Below are 20,734 nucleotides of genomic sequence, written 5' to 3'. Positions count from 1 at the left end.
TCGACTGCTGCTCAGGTGACCACAGTTTTACCACACCTGGTCCAGTCTGAGGCCATGGCTGTTATTTGTGGCACTTGAGGGTTCCCTTGTCTTACACTGCGCATCACCTACATGCAGAACATTGCAACATCAAAGGTGGCCGACGTACAGTAGATAACACTTAAAAAACTTAACACTATAGTTAAGTTGTACTGGTAAAGACATATTGAGGATATGTGAGTATCATCCATTACACTTATATGGGTTACCCTTGCAAGATCATTGTGATTTTTCTGAAAGCTCAGTTCAGGTATTCAGGTTCATCAGTTCAAGGATGTTAACAAAATAGTGGCACCATGCATCCCTAAACTGATGATGGATGTACTGATGTTTCTAAAACATGTGCTTTGAAACTGAAATGTTTTGTGTTGTAGTTTTAATGTTTCAAATTCCCTCTTACTGCTGTGGAATGTTTCAAACGTTTATTAATTCATTTTTAGGCAATAAAACTACTTCTAATTATAGTAGTATTTTTATTGCCTGAGAATGAATTGATAAATAAAAATAACAATAATAGAAAATGATTAATATTATAGCATTTTTTATCAAGTATTAAATAATGCAATAAATATTAAAGGCCTCAATCAGCATCATTTTGATTCATGAAACAAAGTATAGGAGTTGGGTGGGTATAAGTTATGTTATTCATTATGCCAATAGTGGAATACAATTATTGATAATATTAAAATTTAAAAAGTAACTGTAAATTTGCCTTTTACAAAATCTTATGAAGTTGTGCATCTAAAGTGAAATATTAAATCTTAAAATTAATACACGTATATTATGTTATGCATGAAAAGTAATTGATGAATTTAAACTGCTAAAATAAATATCAATTTAACAAGTAAATGGCAGATACGTTATGATAATAAAAATGTTAAAAACCTTAAAAATAGCATAAGCTAGAAGCTCATGTACAATATTCACACATGATTTTGCAACCAATAGCTGTTTGATTATTAGTTAATCTACAACAATAATATTATGATAAATGCAACAACAGCTAACATCTGCAAAGATCTTATATCAGAGCTAGTGGTAAGTCTTTTTATTTTTTTAATGAGATGCATGCCCTCTTAACCTGCTGGCTCATAGATGGACTAAAAACATGTAGCATCCATATATAATGTTCAAATTATGTTGTAGCTATCTGGTCATACTCCCCAAGTTGGGGATTTTTAGAGTGGTTATGTTTTACGTTTATGATGTTACTTATTCAGATTTATGATGTCCCAACCAGCTTGATGAGTAGAGTGTATTTATTCATTAATTATAATCTTTCCTTTTCCCTCCTTTAATTAAGCTTCAGGTTTGGGAGAACTCCATACACAGAACATGGGTCTGTGTTAAAATGATGAGGCTCCCTGTAGTGGCTTGGAGGGTGGTTTTCTGTAGATGTACAATTTAAGTGCTCCTAGGGATTTCTGCATTTCTTACTCATGTAATCTTAAGTAAGGCCATTTGTGTACACTTCCCATATCCTCAGTACCTCAATCTCAAGACAGTTGTTATACAGTTAAAAATCTAATTTTTCTAACCATTTTGGGAAAAGCAAATTCATTGGTTCTGATTATCAGGAGGTTTGAAAAATCCAGGGTAAAATAAAGGTGTGTGACTGGTGATGGGACGTTAGGTTAGGATTGAGTAATCGGGAATTGTGGAAAAAACTGAGGGTTTTGAGAAATCAGGATTCTACTTGTGTTTTGAAAGTTTACCAGTGTCTTAAAGTTGCACACTTCTTACAGCTGGGATAATTCCAATGTTAATCTTAATCGTAATCATTATTATCATCATTGTCATGTACATGTATGACATTATATGGTTTAGCAAAGATGAACAGAAAATAGAAGAACAAATGCAAACAGAAGAAGGTGAACAGAAAAAAAATTGCTTTTATTTTGCAGGTTTCATGGGTATGTGTTGTGTGCCATAAGAAGCAGGAAATGCTCACCAAAACTGGGAACTGGTTTGGTTCATTAACTTCTTCCAGTGAAAAACCAAAAACAAATCACTCTGACTCACTAGGAAGTGACTTTAGGGCAATCACAACAGAGGAGGACAAACGAGCCATGAAGCGGCAAGGCTCACTTCAAAGGTCAGATCCTGCCAGGGGTGGTGGGAGACGGAAAGATGGGAATCGTTTTCGTAGACCATCAGTATCTGATGAGGAGATGGATGACACACCCCCTGGGAGTCCAGCATGTCTGAGTGATGATGAGCTTTACAGACCTGATGAAAATAGAGTTAGAAGAAAAGTTGTCAAATTTAAGGGACATGAAGAGGTAGACCATGCTCCTCAAGGCCGTCATCCAGGTGCAATGCAAAATAGGCCAGGCCCTATGAACCAAGGACCAGGTAGAGGAATTGTAATACCTGGCCAGGGTCCAGGAATAAGACCAGGGCAGCCACAGCCACAGCCCCAGGGGCTAGGGCTCAGACCTGGGGCACCTCAAGGAAGGGGAATGCAAATGCCAGGGAGCCAGCCTAGTATGCAGCATAACATGCCTCATCAGCAGCCAGGATCAGGCTTTATTCCAGTAGGACATCCTGGAACATCTTCTACTGGTCGTGCAGGTTTTTCGGGACCCCAACAGCCAAGTCCCAGGGGTGGATTGCCACCAGGACAACCCAGACCTGGCTTTGGAGGAAGAGGTCCTTCAGGACCACAGCAACAGAGATTTCAGGCACCTCAACAAAATGCTGCTGGCTATGGCAGAGGAATACCTCCTGGTAGTCATCCTGGGCCACCTGGCCAGCAGCAAGGTCTGCCTGGGCAGTCTGGACAGCATGGTGCACCTGGTCAACCTGGGTATGGCAGAGGAGGACCAACTAGGTCACAACCTACTACTCAGTATAATTTGGGTCCTAGGCCAGGTGCCTATGGACCATCAGGACCAAGACCACAGGCTGGGTTTCCTCCCAATCATGCTGGTGGCCCACAGGCACCAGGGAGCCCTAGACCTGGTGATCGCATTGGACCTCATCAAGGTCCAAGAATGGGTGGTCCTCCAGGTAAAACACAGTTGGGACAGGTGCAAATGGGACCCAGGCTTGGTCCTGGTGGACAGCCCCGACATGGTATGCCAGCAGATCAACAGGGTGGGCAACACCATCATCCAGGACAGCTGGGTTCACCAAGGCAAACTCAAGCCCCTGGGCAACTAGGTTCACCAAGGCCAGGTCAAGTATCTGGTCAGTTGGGCTCTCCAAGGCAAGGGCAGGCCCCTAGTCAATTTGGGTCTCCAAAACCGGGAGTCCCATTAAGTCAACAACAAAGAGGACAGGTTGGTGCACCACGGGCTGGACCTCCAGTGGAGCAAAGTAGGCCCCCAGTTACAATGGGTTCTCCAAGGTTGGGTACTCCTAGGAACCAGTCAGGTACACCTCAGCAAGGTCCCTTTCCAGGTCAAGTACAAGGCCACAGGAATACATCACCCAATCAAACAAGAGCACAGTCAGGGCCATCCCCACAGGATCCAGGCTTGGGACATCCTATAGGACCCTATGGTAGCCAACAACAAGGGCCCCCTATTGACCAACCAAAAGGACAGTATGGGTCTTCGCAGCAAGTGCCAGTGATGGACCAAGGTAGGCCCAGATTTGGTTCTGCAGAGAGGGGTCCAATGGGAGATGAGCCAAGGCGGCAACAGGTTCCAGATGCCAGAAATGGTTACAGTCCTGATTCTCAGAGCAGTGAGTTTCGCAGGTAGGGCATTATGTATAACATTGTGTTTTGAAATATTCATCTTGGTACATCTTTTATACTACTACATGAGAAATTTCAGCAATTTGATTGGAATGGTAGAGCAGTGGTATTTCAGCTTAATTTGAAATACCTACACGTGAAAATTACAAACCTTCTGCAGGTAGTAGTATAGACAAATAATAGCATGATTTGTACTTGATATTTGGCATAAATACCACTAGTAATATTTCAAAATTGTCTCAAATTTCAGTCGCCTAACAGCTCGTGAAATTATGTATAACAAATCTGAAATATCACGAGTGGTAATTTATGTCACATATCACTACAAATCATGCTATTACGTATGCTATGAAATTGATTAGGTCTCTCACTTTTATTGTAGTGGTATTATTCATACAACTTGTTATAAAACACTACACTTTTATTCATACTTTACTTTTTAATAAACATTTCTTTCACTGGCTTTTCAAAGTGCCACATAGCTTACTAAATTTTTCCTGGAATTAAAATATTAAGTGAATCATATTTTTTTTTCTGTTCTTTACTGTAATTTTTTGTTATTTGTTTGTGCCTACAGTACTTTGTAATGGAGTGAAAGCATTAGTGGTATCTCAAAATTTAATTCCCACATCTTATCAGGAGATAAACTAGAAAGGGATAACCTCTTTTATCTCCTTTTCACTTTCCGATTTGGATTTGTGAATAAACAGTTATTATTATTATTATTATTATTATTATTATTATTATTATCTTATTTTATAATAATTCCTATCAATCTAGCTGTAAATTCTGATTTAGTTTAACTGTTGAGCACTCTTATAGTCGATGAAGACATCACTCTTGTAAGTCTCCATTGTAATAAAATATCTATACATACATGTATCTTTGTACAGTTTTTTGTCGTTTTCATATTTATTAATAGCAATTAATTAAAAGTGTATGATGGCTATCATTAGGATAACATATCTCAGTAGTGTTCTCTCCTAGACACATCTGCTACGGGTACTGCATGTATGATATGCATAGCTTCATAATATTATACTAGTTTAAATAATCTGGGTAAGACTTCTCACACACAAGTGATGTGACTTTGTTTAAAATGTCTTATTCAAAGGTTTCCAGATCAAAGTGCTTCTAGTACGCATCATCGTGTAGACAACAGAAATGGAGTAATCCCAGATGGTTCTCATGTAAATGATAAGATGGACCCGGTAATTTCTAATAGACATGACAGACCAGATACTGATGAACAGCTGATGCAACAATCTGCAAGACCTTTTGTAAACAGATCAGGGTACCATGAAGGACGGTCTAAACCTTATGGAGATGAGATGGATGATTTAAGAACTCCTCCAAGCAAAATCTCACTGGATGATTCCAGGGACAAGGTAGGATCAGAGATTTTTCAGGAAATATTTTGTGTACTTTATCTAATCTGCATATAAACAATCATTGAATGAAAGGGAAGAGAATTATGGTTAAGAAGTGGTTTATGTCCTAAGTCTTCTTTTTTTACAAAACAACTTGTGATGTCAATATGCCATTTCAGTCCAGGAAGCTGAAAGTACGCAGGATAGTCATTGAATCAAACACCTAGGGGTTTCTTTTGGTTCTTATTTTCTTTTATTTTCCAATAAAAGTAGCCGGGGGCCACACTCATAGTAGCTGGGGGAAATCCTCAGCCCCTGGCTCTTAATGACAGCCCTGAGTACGTATTGAATATACTGTATTTACATCTCCTCATGGAGACAGGACCACCATTTCCACATGGTAATCTGAGCTATTCAAAGGTCTAGCTGTTTGCCCCAGGCAGAAGCTTCATTTCTCAGTTAAATCCCTGAGTATTGGTCTGGCCCCAGGGATTGAATCTGCAGTCAAGTGCTCTTCCAGCTGAGTTTTTCGTGTTGTGGTCCAACCCACCACAGCATTATACTTGTAAATTTATACAAAAAATGTTGCCAAGCGAAGTGGTCAAAATAAGTGCCATGACCATTAAAGGCTTTAGAAGAACCACCTAGGAACTAGTTATATAATTCATTGGCTATAATTTATGAGGTTGTGGAAATCTTATAAAGGGCAAGGTTGTTTATACATCTTTAAGCAACATAGGACTAATCAGGGTGGCCTAGTGGTTAGCTGCTGGATTGGGACCCTCCCTTACCACTTGCTAGATCTGTTCTTTAAGTCTCAAGTTCAAATGCTCAGTCATGCTTATAAATAGCCAGTTGGTTGCCTCCAGTTGGGATTCTCAGCCCAGTAAATTTGTTACATTTATTTCAGTAATTACAGCTGTAAATGTTATAGTTGTTTTCTCGTCTCAACAGCTCGCAACTCTTTGCCTCACAATTCTTCTCAAACGTTTATGTTTCTTAAAACTTTCTACTGAAGAAATTGCCTATTGAAAAGGTTCACTAGAAAATATTTTTTGAACTTGCTACTTCTGAGCCCGTTCACATTTTGTGAGTGTTATTGTTGAGCCATAGCGTCTACAGCTTATGTCCTGGAATAAAGGAAAATTGTTTACTGCCCTTAAAAACTGCAAATGAGGTGCCTTTCAGATCTCTGAAAAATTTCTAAAATTGGCTATGTCTTCCAATAATTTATTGTTAGGTCTTTCTTAGTGATGAGTTGTATGATATAATATTGTTTGGTTTAATTTTAGAGTGTAACAATGGAAATAAAGTGGATAAAAACTGTACTTTATTTTCTTACATCCAAATAGCAGAGTCCATGTTTATCGTACTATGCGGTGAAATTTTCTCTTAATTAAACGTAAATTGACTGCCTCATGTAGTGAAAAAGAGATTCAATTTCCAAAAACAATAGGACACAAATAAGAAAGATCATACAAAAATAATGTTCTATATCTATGTTGGTGAAATTAAATTAGTTATGATGAATAAAATGTAGCTCTTGAAGTTATTTCAGTGTTTCTTTTTACATGTCCACTGAAAGAACTGTAAAGTTTGTCTCATATTCCCATCCTCTTCGGTTTCACCCTTGCCACGTAGTTTGATTCTTTAATTTGTTACTGTGAATCCAAAAGGTTGGAGGTTCAATCAAAATGATGTAATATTCAGTATAAAAATATTATTAGTTAGATATGTGTTATCCTACAAGCGAAAACCTGCTGATCTTCTTGTTCAGGGGCGTCAGGCTTGTCGGGTAGACAAGTACCAGTTATAATTTAAATTGAATTTTAGCTTAAAATGATTTCAAACCACTTTTAAGGATTTCAGCTTGGATGAAATGGTTTCTGCCTCTGTCGGGTTCTTTAGAAGTGGGCTTGTAAATATTAACCCAGGTTAAACTGGTGGGTTAAGTTGAGTCGTTTTAATTTTATTTTGTTTCTATAAATCCTGGTCAGATGTTGGACTAACTAGTGAGAAACTATTTATTTTTAAAAGTGAAGGAATTGTAGTCAGCTGCTGAGGTTTCAAAAGAAAACCAGAAATTAATATGGATATCATTAGATCTGTTTCACACTAATTGTGTTAATTTTGTAGAGCTTAACATTGGCTCCTAAAATTGGTTATTGAGAGTGCCACAACTAGAATGGCGTTTAGTGATAAATATTTTATTTTCTCCGTTTTTTTTTACGTGATCACTTTAGCAGACAGTAAGCTTTCAATTATTTCCATGTTCAGTAAAATTAAAATTCAAAATTGAATGTCATGAATAATTTATTACCTCTACAGGAAAATGCCTTCAGCCGGTTTGCTTTGATTTGATTTTTATTGGAGTTAATTTCTTATTCTCCAACATGTTCCTGGTAGGAAATTAATTGAAACTTTCGGCTCAATTACAAATCGTTGTCACACGGAATCATAGTATTGTTTTCATGCCAGTTTTATGCCATTGCAAGCATTTTCTGTATCTTTGATCTGACTTGATCTATTCTGACTTCTTTAGAGTAACCTGTTCTTCAAAGATGACCCTCCTTCTCCTCAAGATCGAGGCTCCTTGGGTGATAGGTTTGTTAGTGCCTTGTCAATCAAGAGAACTACTTCTCCTGTATCTTCCTCTGCTCCTTCTACTTCCTCTACGATCACATCTTCCGTTACGGCTGCAAGCTCTATAAAGCAGTCAGAAGTTGCTTCTTCTGTTGAGGAAAACAAAGACCCCTCACAGGTTCGCCGTTCAGTGCCTTTTCTACTCAATGGCAATATTTATATTGGTGTACAGTTAATTCTCTAAGCATAGCAAGTATCAAGCTTACTTTTCCTTGCTTTCTTACTCTGTAGTCAAGTGTGTAGACTATAGGAATAATGATGTTTTTCCTGTAAGAGTCAATTATTGAGGAGATGTCCATGTAATATAATATACACTGTAGCTCGTTTGTTTGTGGGCTAAACCCTGTCATGTGACCATTCAAATGAAAACCTATTTAGCAGTCCTTTCACATGGTGCTTTCGGTGTTTGGTATTTGCAAAATGAGGTTTAGATTTTTTTTCATATGTATGTGGACAATCAAGGAAATTTAAGAGCTAAAGGAAACTCTAAGATCACCTTGAAGATAAACTGTATTGGTGTTTAAAACATTTTGTTTCCCCACTAGCTTGCTGTAGGCACCATAAAAGGAGTACAAAGACTTGTGGGAACTATTTTTTTTCAACTCTGAGTACACCCAGGATATATTTTAAAAAGTTTTTATTATCAATGATTATTCTGCACTTCTTTTACTAATGAGTACTATGAACGATAACTATAAATTGCAAAACAGTTTGTTTTAAGGTACTGAAGGTAGGTTAAATGTCTTGAACGACGGTATTTAATTGGCTCTTTTTAATTGAAAGTATATCTTAGTTAAATGTATGTTGTGGTTCAAAGATGTTCATCTCCCTTTGTCTAAGATTTTGCCGGGTTTAAAATGGCCAGAGAACAATTGTCGTTGTTAAACGCGAAGTGTATTCTATACCATGCCGTTCGTGTTTTACATTTTTTTTATAGCCTGCATCGCAAATAATGTTCTCACGATTTTCTTTTTACTTTTCCTTTCTTTGTTTGAAATTCTAACATCCCCTATAGTGATGCATTCGGGGACTGTATACCTTCGGAAACTTCCAGGAAAACCTCTCTTCCATCTTTCTTGGAATTCAAACAGTTGCAAAATTCTGCTGCGTTAGTTGGGCTGATGATCTGAGGTGCTACTTGTAAGGGCCGTGGTTAATTTCGACGTTTAGTAGGCTCATTTTTGTGGCAGTTGTAAGAATTGAAAATTGGCTCCTGCTGACTATCACTCAAATCAAGTACTGGGAGGGTATACTTGGTGGAAGAGAGGAACTATAGGTGGTTTTCATGCAATCTCGGGAGACAGAAATAACAATAGTGAAATGAACAAATGCTGGTGGACAGACAAAGCGAGCTAATGAGCGATCTTTTGTTTACCGTCCACCAGCATGTCGGCGATGACGTAACGTGAAAACCACCTATTTTTCGTCTAAGGATGAAGCTCGTTAAATGCGCCTTTCTTTTTGCTTTTCTTTTTATTTTTTTTCAGTCTTTAGTAAAGTGGTCTCCACCTGATGACGACAATAAGTGCTTAGGAGAGGTGTTCCTAACGATGGATCCAAAACATCGAGGATCCCCCACTGGTAATAATAACTCTATCTAATGTAGAGTTTGTCAAACAGAACTTGTCCACGATGCCGGCCATCTTTGCACTCGCTTAAAGACTGATGGGATAGAAGCGATGTCACGTGGTTTCTCAGGGAGATAAACAAGTGATAAAATCTGACTCGATACAAGAAATGGCGGTCGAGTTTGTTAATTCTAAACAACAAAAAATGAAAAACTTTTCGTCTTTAAGACGATAATGGTAAATTATGGGTGGAAGTGATCATTGCTACTTTTTTTGATGCAGTAGCGGCCTTAGATGTCCTCACAGTAAGCAGTAATGACATAAAACTTGTCGAAACTCGAACGACTTGACTGCGAAACGACTTGACTGCGAAATTACTCCTACTGGCAAATTTTTTTCTTTTGTTTGCCCCTAAAATACCACGTGACATTGCTTTTAGCCCATCAATCTTAAAGCGCGTGCAAAGATGGCGGGAATCGTGAAAAAGGCGAATCTTTCCTGACGTCATTATTTATATTTTTTCCGCATTAGCATACGACTTAATCCATAGAAAGCTTTGCCTTATGAACAAATTATGATCAAAAGTTGAAAGAGCTTGTTGATTTTAGCCATTTGTACAATTTATAGCTCTTTGCAAGCAAAGGTGAAAGTGCTTCAGTAATTTTACGTTTTGTCGAGGACGGGAACACAAGACAACAACTTTCTTTTTCTTCTCCTGAGCTTTGATAGAGACCTTTAGAAGTGAGCTCCAGAAAAATTTGCCAACACGAATTAAACGAGATGGTATAAAAGCGATAAAGTTTGAGTCGCCGTTGGTTGTTGCTTAAGGTCCCTAATGTTAATGTTACAGACCCTTATCCCACGTATGGTCTGAAGGTGATTGGTGGAAAAATGACAGATGACGGCAAACTAGGAGCGTTTGTCACTGAAATAAGAAAGGGAGGTCCAGCTGATAGACAAGCACAACTGCAGACAGGTATAAATTAAATGATAATGCGTACTCTCTAGATGATAAAAAGTGCAGTAAGCTTATACAGTCTACCTATTTAAAGGCCTATCGTAAAATTCCGAAAATAAGCCCCTCCATTTATAAGCCCCTCCAAATATAGGCCCCCCAATCCGGTAACGCAAAAAACCCTCCATTAAATCGCCCCTCCAAATATAAACCCCCTGGGGGCTTGTACGTAAAAAATTGCCCGCAAATACAAAGTAAAACGAAGCAAAAACGGTAAGTTTACTTCCAACTACTAGGCTAGCCCAATCGATTTTGAAACGCAAATTTCCCGCCGTAGATAAGCCCCTCCGAATATAAGCCCCTCCAAAAATAAGCCCCTTAAAAAAGGCCTTTGAAAAATATAAGCCCCTTGGCTTATTTTCGGAATTTTACGGTATTTGATTTTTGCTGAATTGTTCTTGCGGTTTTAGGTACGTTTTTAAATAGCGTGTGTAACCTAGCCTAAGGAATCGCCTCTGTTTGTTTGTTGCATTTTATCGGCGATTTTCTGCGCGAGCATTAGCAAAATCCTTTATTGGCGGATGTGGTATAGGCTGCATCAAAGTGGACAAATGACACCATAACGCCGAGAAATTCGCATCAAAGGTCACCTCGAAAAAGAACCAAAATTGTTCCTTAAACTTTTACTTGATAGATACATGTAGATAAATTTAAGATTTTATTTAATTGCTGGTAAATACGTTTTGCTGTTTGTGGCAAACAGTAATGTGAACTGCGGAAATACGAATTTATTATGACCATCGCAGTGTAATACTAGCAATTTAAGCATGTCTCATTCCTTTCACGGGTTAAAATGAACTCAACAAATTAGTCTGCTCCCAGTAAACAAGTCTTCATCGCTCAGTTACTGAAGGGCTAACGCAGAAGCCATGATGGGTTCGAATTCCTCTGAAGCCCTGAGTTATTTGGGTTAACTTAAAATTGCTTTCATTACACTGCGACGATCATATCTTTATTTCAATTTACTTCAGACAGTTATAATCCGTTAATTTGTTTTTGCAGGGGATGAAATTCAGGAGTGGAATGAGCAGTCACTAGTGGACTGTACTTTTGAAGAAGTTGTAGAAATTATAAACTCTTCCATGGAAGACAATCAAGACAGTAATGAACTTCATCTGATCATCTGCAGAGATAAGTAAGACACCCAGTTATAGACAACTATTACATTGATGACATTATGCAGTGACTGAAACTGTGTTGCCTAATTTCAAACTCAGGGATCTGGGTACGAGTCCGTTTTATTATGGGATAAACATCACGCGATCCGCAAGGTCAGAAAGAGGAAAGCGAGATATACAATATTCTCAAGTTGGGCGTTTATCGGGCCTATATTGAACGAGATACAGCTATTCAAAGACTCAAAAATTACTAAGAAATATATCAGACGTTCGGAAGGTGTGTGCGGCAATCCACGTATCTTTTGGCAAATTTTCAAGTTTTTAAATTGCTGTATCTTGTTCAATATTGGCCCCATTGACACCAATCTTGAGATTTTTCCTAACCGCAGTGTGCTCTTTGCTACTATGTGGGTTCGTGGTGTTTATTCCATAATACACGAAGTCGTACTCAGCCCTCCTTGGTTTGAAATTAGGCCATGCGCGCCACTTCGCGCTGGTCCTTTGAATGCAAGCTCTGCTCTTCATGCTCAGCCCGGATATTTTTCCCACCGATTTCTTGAAAGGATTTGTCATAATTGAGCGCAACATACTCCCTAAATATCGGCTAAACGTTATAAATCTGGATATGAGCTTTTCTGACTGACAGAACTCCAGCAGCTCGTGTCGATCGTTCTCTGTCCTCCTGGAGTTACACCCAAAGAGGTGTCCCGCAGGGGACTAACCTGGGCTTAAGTGATCCATAGAAAATTTCATTATCAGGAATAAATTCTTTTACAAGCTGTTGTACATTATTTTATACGTAAGGACGGCAGAAAGAAGAGGATGGCCAAACGTTTGTGTGTGTGGTTTTATTATAATCATTGAGAATATATTCATCATGAGAAATTTGACCGATAGGCTTAAAACGGTGGAAACCGGTGTGGATCCGCACCTGTGCGTGGTGTTTTGTCGTCATTTTCACTTGTTATTCTGGTCTCTCACCAACACACACAAACACGTAAAATAACTCTTGTGATACTGCCCTTTGAAATAAACGTAGCGCGATTTGTAGCGTTAAGAGGCGTACTTGAAACACGGGCAAAGGATTTGAACCTGACAGGTCTTGTTCCTCATCCTGCTGGTCTACTAGCTAAGCTAACCAAGTTGATAATTTTCTCATTTCAGGAGTAAATTTCCATCAAAGAGGACCCATTCACCTGTTAAGTCACCAAGAGGACAGGAAGTGAGGCGGGAATCTCCAAAACAGGTCCCAATCAGTGAATCCCCGACAAAGCGTGAGCAGCGCATGTCACCCTCCACAGGGCTCGTGTCACTGCAACAGGACAGAAGATCCCTAGACACATCTCCATCGACACAAAGGGATAACACCACAGGAACACCAACCTCAAGGGAGAATGGGATCCCTCTGACTGGAAAAAATGAGCCGTCATCTTATGAACCAGCAGGTTAGTCAAAACTTAACATCAAATCATTAAACAGTTTCACTTTAAAGGTGCTGTTTTATGGCTGGCCAGTAGATTTTTTGCCAGCTTTGTTTTTGCTCTTTCTGATGGGCTGACAGATTCTTGCACCACTTTCTCAGCCAATCAGAGGTTAGATGTGACTTAATTGTACACGGTTTTTCGCGCACTTGGCACTGGCCACCAGTGTTTGCGCCGAAGTTTGATTGGTTCAATGGCCAGGGAAAATAGTTTTGGTTTGTTAAAGAGTGCACTATCGGCAAGCTTAGTTAAGATGACATGTATTATCATTTGTTTGTCTTGTTTATTTATTTAATTATTCGTTTGTTCAAGATGATGATTTCTTCTTTGGTGGTGGGCCCTCACCTGATGATAAATCCAGCAAGTCTGTCAGGCAAGGAACCACGCCTCAGCAAGGAAAGCCATCAAGAATCACTGGACGAATACAGGTAAATTCATTCCTCATTGCACCGGGACGGTGCGGCTGAAAGATAAATGTTTGATTTGCCACCCTAAGGGGCGAACGTTGAATTTAAACGAAAACTGCATATGTCAAAAATGTGATCGCTTCTTCTAAAGATCATTTACCGTGTTAAACGGTAAAAAGATCAAAGGAAGAACGAAAAAAAGGTGACCAACGGTCTGTTAGTGCTACCATTTCAGCTAAGTGTGCTGGAATACAGTTGACATTTGTGGTTAAGAAGTCATCTAGTTAATTTTATTTACTTGGAATTGAATCCCAAGCAGTAAAGAAAGGGAGTGTGTAAGGAACGGATGGGGGACAGGCGCGGGTCTAGCCTGCAGCAATACCGTCACACATACACTAATTCTCATCAAATTAGTATTTACTGGTTTTGAGTTATTCCAGAAGGTGTGTACGGGCCAAGGGCCAACCAGATGTTTTCAGTGGCTTCAAAACACTCCAATATAAAGTGCCAACAGACGTCAATGTTTTCTTAGTAATGAATTAAAATTTATTTTTATGCGAAGGAGCTAAGGTATACGAAAGATTCAATTTATTTAGCTTTAGCCTCAAGTTTCTTATTTGAAGAATGAGAAAAATATGTGCGTCGTTTGCACTCATCGTTAAACGGAAGTTGACATTCAGCCTCAGACGTCGAAGCTTCAGCCGAACGGCCAGAACAGAGCTAGATCTTATGAAAATCTGACGTTTTCTGTTCGCGAGAATACAGACTGGGAAAATTGAAAAAAATCCTGGATGTTTTTAGTCTCTCTCCTCCTTCTTTGGCCACGTTGGGAAGTATACGAGTGCTACAAAAAAGAAGAATAGCTCAAGGTTAACTGATCATTACTGCACTGTTTGTTTGACAGCTTCGACTGTTTTATGATGAAGATGCTGCCAATTTAAATGTGACTGTTATTGGAGGTGAAGGCTTGGCACCTAAAGAGTCCACGACCCCGCCCAACCCATATGTCCGGATTTACTTTCTTCCTGATAAAAGGTATAGATGCGTAGGTCTCTTGTGCTTTTTGCTGAACTAATGTCATTGGCTTCTTTTGTTCTTTTGTTTTGTTTTTTGCGTTGTAAAAAAGGCGGCTCATTTGGTTAGGTTGCTGTGCGTTAAAATGCTCGCGATTCGGAGCTCTACAAGGCAATTTAAATTAAAAATGGAGTAAAATTGTGTATAATATTGACTCAAAATTGTGAAATCCTGTGTGTTTTGAACACCTAATAGTTTGTAAGTACTGTTGATGTCAAGTTACAATATGGGGTTTTAGAAAACCATTTTTGGAAACATTTTTGAGTCAAGTTTTGTGAACTGATTAAACTCCTTAGAAGGCGTAGAAATAGTAGGGCGCTTTAGATTCTAAGACTAGGACGACTACGAATACGAGATTTTCTAAATACTAAGTCGCGCTCGCGCGTGAACCAGCGTCATTTTGGCGGGAAAACGTGATTTTAGCGAGAATAGAGAGCTTTAGATTTGAGGACGAGTACGAGTATGAGATTTAACTTAAAGTTTTTGCTCGTGTTCTCAATAAAAAAAGGCACCCCGGAAAGCTTCATTTTACTTTTTTTCACCCCAAAAAGTTAGTACGGTTTTTTTTATAGTGATAGGGGTTAAGCCCGTTAAGCCTTCTCCCGATAGAAAAATGATAAAAAGCTTCTTACATTTGATAACTTGTTCCCGCCACTACGACATTCTTGCTAAAATTCTTAGTAGATTGACGATGGCTATCACTTTTTCCGCCAAAATGACGCTGGTTCACGCGTGAGTAATACTCAGCATTGAGAAAATCTTGTACCTTTTAAAAAACACTCTAATGTCGTACTGGCGGAAACAAGAAAGAGAAAGTTAGAAGTTTATCATTTTGTGATCGGGAGAGGGCTTACCCTCCTTCACTAACTTACTACTTCGCTAACTTTTTGGGTGAAAAAATGTACAATGAAGCTTTCCGGGATTTCTGTTTTTTGAGAATACGCGAAAAAACTCGAATGAATCTTGTACTCGTAGTCGTCCTCGTCCTTGAATCTAAAGCTCTCTATTATTACGTTACAATAGAGCGATTTTCGTGTGACCTTGAAAAATGGTTTCGATAGGTGTTCTTTATTTGTTTTATCAGCCAATGGATGAAAAGATCAAACCATGGACTCTTCGTTTTCCCGCCAAAGAAAACCCTAATATGGAGAAGACATTGTTTGATTGGCCTAACCAACCAAAAGCCACGCGCGTTTGTATCCGTTCGATAAACCAATCAAATCTCTCTCTGTCCGTTCGTTTGTTGTGTCTGTTTTGTTCGCGCGTTTTTATTTCAAGGTCATACGAAAATCGCTCTAACAAAGCCATAGGACGTTGACGTTTTAACCTTCGCATATTTGGCTACTCTTAAATCTACGCCTAACTGACGTGAAAAATATATATATGATATCTTTCCTAAAGTAAATGTTTTTGTTAAAACATTTTTTACTTTAGTATGCAGAGTAAGCGCCGAACTAAAACTGCTATGAAGTCAATGAATCCTAGATGGAATCAGACTTTCGTGTATCCTTGTAGGCCTCAAAAGGTGAGAAAAATAATCTTTTTTTATGTTGCTTATATTATAAAATAATTCTGGTTAACAGATTGCATTTTCTTTATTCTTTAGTAGATAGACCACCGTAGTATATCTCAGTAAGCAAATTTTGTTTTTCAGTTCAGTGGTCGAGCTCTGGAAGTCACTGTGTGGGATTACGACAAAGTCGGGTCCAGTGAGTTTATTGGCGAGGTAAATGTTCCAGCTACGATTTAAAAATACACATCGTTAAACAGCGTTTTATAAAGGTCTACAAGGCACTCTGTTAAAGATTTACCTTTTACAGTCGAAAAAAACCTCCTTGTGCGACCACGTCTCATACGCGTCCACCTCCGATAAGCAACTGCTAATCCAAAACACCAAAGTTTTTCAAAGCCTTATGGGTGTAACTTCTCGTAAACGACCAGTTTTCAGGGTGACGGTTGGATTTACATTTATTGCAACCTAAAAATTGCATGCAATACATTCTCTTCAAAAGGTAGATGTGTCCGGACGTCCTCTAGTAAAAGACCTCCTGCCGTTCGACTCTCGTAAGCGACCACCTCTCGTAAGCGACTACTAACCCTTCGCATTTCGGGTGGTCGCTTACAGGAGGTTGGGCTGTATTTACAACATTGTTTAGCTTTTGCTGTCCAGTGCAATCATACCTCTTACCGAAAACAATGTTATGTTAAGTTATGTTACGACCAGCTCTGAATGGCATTTGTTTCTCTCGCTCCAGGTTGTATTGAGTATGGCCGAGGCGAACCTTGATGGGAATGGGTACTGGTACACACTGAAGAATCATGAAGACGAAAATGATCCTCTGGTTCCGCCCACTCCTAACCAGTCCCCTCACAGCTCATTTAAATTGAAAGGACCGAGAGGGCCTGGTGAGCCTGGAGAACAAGGTAAGCGAGGATGGAAGACCTCTATCAATTAAAAGCTCGTCTTTGTTTTAAAAAAGGATGTAAAGGTTTAGTCTAACAGTTATCAAAATAAATAAGTTATCAATCTCTTTTCTAGTTTCTTCTCACACTTGGCCCCCGTTGTTCAAACGCTGGGTAGCGGTGTCCACCGGATAAATCCCTACACAGCGGATGAGTGTAAGGGAAACCAATAGGCTCTTTGCATGACTTGATCACGTGACCAACTTTCGGTAAACGCGAAAACAGTTCACTTTTAAAAAATTTTGTTAGCACAAGCTGAAAGAGCACATTAAAATTAGGTAACCTGAGAATTTTCAGCGGTATATCTCAAAAGTAGAGATTGCAACGGCCGCCGAAAGTTTGAAGCATTTGTATGAGATAAACAACTTTTGCCATCCTGTCACGCTTGCATGGTTTTCCATACAAATCCTTGTAAATTCCAAAATTTTTAAACTGTCGTTAAATCTTTCCTTTACGCATTGGAGGGCTTAAATTGCCTTTATGAACTAAAAGGAGATTTGAGCCCTGTAATGGATGGATAGAGATTTATCCAGTGGATAGCGTTATCCACCTTTTGAACAGCTGCGGCCTGGTGGCTGATTTTGATAATCTTTGCTTTTTTTAAGCTGGTTCCCCTGGTTACGGCAGTGACTATGACGAAGAGCCGAGACTCACTCCTAATGGACCAGCGACTAGTGCCCAGCGTCCATACCACTCACCCGACAGCGAACTTTTAAAACAACAGCTGATTGATCATCATCGCGACAGTCCCAGGCCTCCTTTCTCTCAACCACAGATGGTGCAAGGTATGATGGGACTTATGATATACTGTAAATTCTCTATTTAGGGGCTCTCCAAGCATTTTGCATTTCAAGCTCGTTTGAGGAGGGGCGCTTAACAGCCGGGAGGGGGCTAATTTAATTCAGCGAAGATGATGGTCTCAGTACTCTATAAATAACTAGAACGCAAAGGGGAAAAGCTCAAATACGTGAAGTTAGAGGTCGTGCATCCGAAGATCAAAAACAAACCCGCAATTCCAGCACGTGAATAAGTTATACCGGATCAGTCCTCCACATGAAGTGTTACAGCAGTGATTGAGTAACACAGTCTATCACTACAGTGCGACTTCTATAACCAGGGTCACCTGGACAAAGTTGAACAATTGGATGACAGGAAATAACAATACATTCCGAGAAAGTTAGTTGTCAATCATGATTACCACGAAATGAAATCAACAACATGGATCGATTTGAACTCGCTGAAGAAAACCCGCGTTTCCTGTGAGGTCCGTTAGAGCGTTGACGGAGACGAGAAATGTAAACGTTAGTAATATTTTTGAGTTGCGAAGAAATTGCTGGTAGATGAAAAAATAACTGTTTGTGTCAAACAAGTACATCTCTTAGGTGTTATATGTAAAAGTTCGATTACAACCGCATTGTCTGCTTTCTTGAAAAACGCTTGCTATTAATATTTATATTTTTCGCTTCCAGTAATTTATTGTTTGTTTTTTTTTCGAGCTGTTGATTTGCCCACAAGCAACACTCGTGAAATGTATTGTTATTTTCTTGTAATCCGATTGGTTAATTTTGTCTTAGTGGCCCCGGTTGCAGTAGCTGCACTGTAACTTTCTTTCCCTGAAACGGCGAGGGGCCCTTATTAGAGGATTCACGGTAGCTGGAACACAATAAATTGTCGCTGCTTGTTAAAGTGTTTAATACATACATTTGATTACCCATAACGGAGTGTCTTTTTACTTGTTTTACCATACAAATATTAATACAATACTTCTGTATTTAACGACGGTACCACCGTGGGTAAATGAACACAAACGCTACAAACTCTACATCGCCATGTACAAAACCTGAATTACGAGGATACCCGGCAAGCCCAAGCGCTTGGCGTTTGCAAAAGATTAAAGTAAAGCACTGCCAGATTAGTGGGAAAGATAAACCAGCTTGATGATGTAATACTACCAAGCGAAGAGGAAACTAAAGTTAAATGAAATAATTATTTAAAGCCTTCTTTTAAAATAATTTGTGTTTTTTGTCGTATATTAAACAGCACGGCGTAAACTACATTTCATAGCAAGTTACCTTCCGTTATGTTTAAATCCTTTATGAATAAAGTAATTTTCGAACTTTTTTGCCATGATAAGCACAGCCCTTTATGTACGCGCTTCTCATATTTAAACTAAAAACATTTGCATATTTGTAAGGGCAATTTGTGCTAATCGTACTGTAACTACTTCGTTTAAGCTTACACTGTCAAGCAATATCATACGCCTTCTACTCATCATCTGTCCCAGTCTCCTCAACCGAGCTACCCACATTACGCCGTTGACCCAAACAGAATGCAGCCACAACAGTCTAGACCCATGCCTTCCCACCAACATGGACCAACAGGCCGCTTTTACGACGAACGCACATCCCCGAGTATGCAAGGCTATAACTCCCCTGGATCGTACTCCCCTGGTAGAATGTCCCCTAGCGGAGGCCCCGGGGCTAAAAAGTCCCGGTTGTTGCCGCAATTGCCTCCAGGAAGGGAACCGATGGGTAAGACATTCAAACAATGAAAGCGCAGAGGCACAGGCTGGGTAACCAGCTTAGGCTACCTGTGTTAAGACCACTCACACAGCACTGACGCAACACCACACTGTTTTACATTTTGCCCGGTGGATGTTTAAAAATCAGTGAATTAAAATTCATGTTATTCCCCGTTAAAAGTTTCTTTGAATTTGATAAATCAATCCGCGTTATTGTGAATGCTAACGTTTTTACCTTTTTAAACCCTTCTCTCGACCTTAAAATGTGTTAAAAGCTTTATCCTATAAAGCTAAAGATACGTTGAAAAAAACATTTTAGGATCAGAAAAAAAAATACGAAGGATGACGTTAACTTCTGCCATAACTCTGTTCAAATAATAAACGGTAAACACAACATGCTGAACTAAGACTGAACTGAAAACTAGTGGAATCCTCATTTAAAGGAGCCTCGTGAAGTTTCTGCATTTGGAATATTTTGCCTTAACTTTTTGTTTGTGGTCCATAAAGCCACTTTAATCTCCTTCAGCTAAAACCATTGTTTTTAGATTGTTGTTACATCCTAAGTGTTTCTTACTTTCACCAAACTAATATATTGAGGTTTTTTCTATTGCAAGATAATTTCGTTATAGTTGCAAAGTAATTTTAAAATATCTTGACAAAGCTCCTTTAACAGTAGTTTTGCAGAATGACATAAACCCTAACACTAAGTATCTAAACTATAGATGAAGAAGATCGAGCCCGACTTGCTAAACAGAAACTTAAGGAAGTTGATCCTGGTAGAGCTAAACTGGTCATTGGTGGCGCTAAAGGCAGGATAGCTTATGGCCAGGCCTCGGAAACCGCTTATGCTCAGCAAGGTGAAGGCTTCTATGATCCGAGTATGTCTCCGAGGCCTGGGCGCCAGTCTCCGAGGCCTAGAGCGAGAACGGGGAGTCCACCGTTATCAGAGAACAAACCGCATCCTCTGGGTCACCATCAGGGGCTACATAACCCTCAAGGTAACACTAAAACCAGGAAAATAACATGAATTAATATCAGTAAATTAGAAATAATAGTAAAATTACTGATAATAAGAATGAGAATGATGATGACGATAATAATAATAATAATAATAATAATAATTATAAATATTTTCAAAGTTGTAATGATTTAACTGAGTTAACGTTCGTATTTTTTTTTCTTATTTACCTAAAATCGTTTTACAGGAGGGATTAAATAATTATAAAGTTAAGAGCTGTTAATCAATAGTTTTCGGTAAACTAATATTCATTTGACTCATTTCACATTCAACTTGCACTTTTTCGAATAACACAACTTTTCTTTTTCATA

General features: G+C 39.0%; 1 protein-coding gene across 6 annotated transcripts in view; it reads left to right on the top strand.

Moving 5' to 3' along the window:
• LOC140946757 (uncharacterized) overlaps nucleotides 1-20,734 on the top strand; it is a 54,105-nt gene that overhangs the window by 16,469 nt on the left and 16,902 nt on the right. For 3 of the 6 annotated variants that reach the window (XM_073395866.1, XM_073395864.1, XM_073395869.1), the window contains 15 exons: nucleotides 1,944-3,745; nucleotides 4,860-5,133; nucleotides 7,658-7,876; nucleotides 9,246-9,339; nucleotides 10,177-10,302; nucleotides 11,344-11,476; nucleotides 12,624-12,904; nucleotides 13,253-13,368; nucleotides 14,252-14,382; nucleotides 15,856-15,946; nucleotides 16,076-16,147; nucleotides 16,677-16,845; nucleotides 17,490-17,669; nucleotides 19,119-19,415; nucleotides 20,128-20,403. In XM_073395866.1, the coding sequence (XP_073251967.1) occupies nucleotides 1,944-3,745; nucleotides 4,860-5,133; nucleotides 7,658-7,876; nucleotides 9,246-9,339; nucleotides 10,177-10,302; nucleotides 11,344-11,476; nucleotides 12,624-12,904; nucleotides 13,253-13,368; nucleotides 14,252-14,382; nucleotides 15,856-15,946; nucleotides 16,076-16,147; nucleotides 16,677-16,845; nucleotides 17,490-17,669; nucleotides 19,119-19,415; nucleotides 20,128-20,403 (4,261 nt within the window). The remainder of the gene's footprint in view (nucleotides 1-1,943; nucleotides 3,746-4,859; nucleotides 5,134-7,657; nucleotides 7,877-9,245; nucleotides 9,340-10,176; nucleotides 10,303-11,343; nucleotides 11,477-12,623; nucleotides 12,905-13,252; nucleotides 13,369-14,251; nucleotides 14,383-15,855; nucleotides 15,947-16,075; nucleotides 16,148-16,676; nucleotides 16,846-17,489; nucleotides 17,670-19,118; nucleotides 19,416-20,127; nucleotides 20,404-20,734) is intronic. The other 3 variants (XM_073395867.1, XM_073395868.1, XM_073395870.1) reach the window with 3 other exon arrangements.

Source organism: Porites lutea, chromosome 8 (genome assembly GCF_958299795.1).
Source record: "Porites lutea chromosome 8, jaPorLute2.1, whole genome shotgun sequence".
Classification (NCBI taxonomy): Eukaryota; Metazoa; Cnidaria; class Anthozoa; order Scleractinia; family Poritidae; genus Porites; species Porites lutea.
Note: the sequence above shows the minus strand (reverse complement) of the source record. Positions and strands in the feature narration are given on the sequence as shown.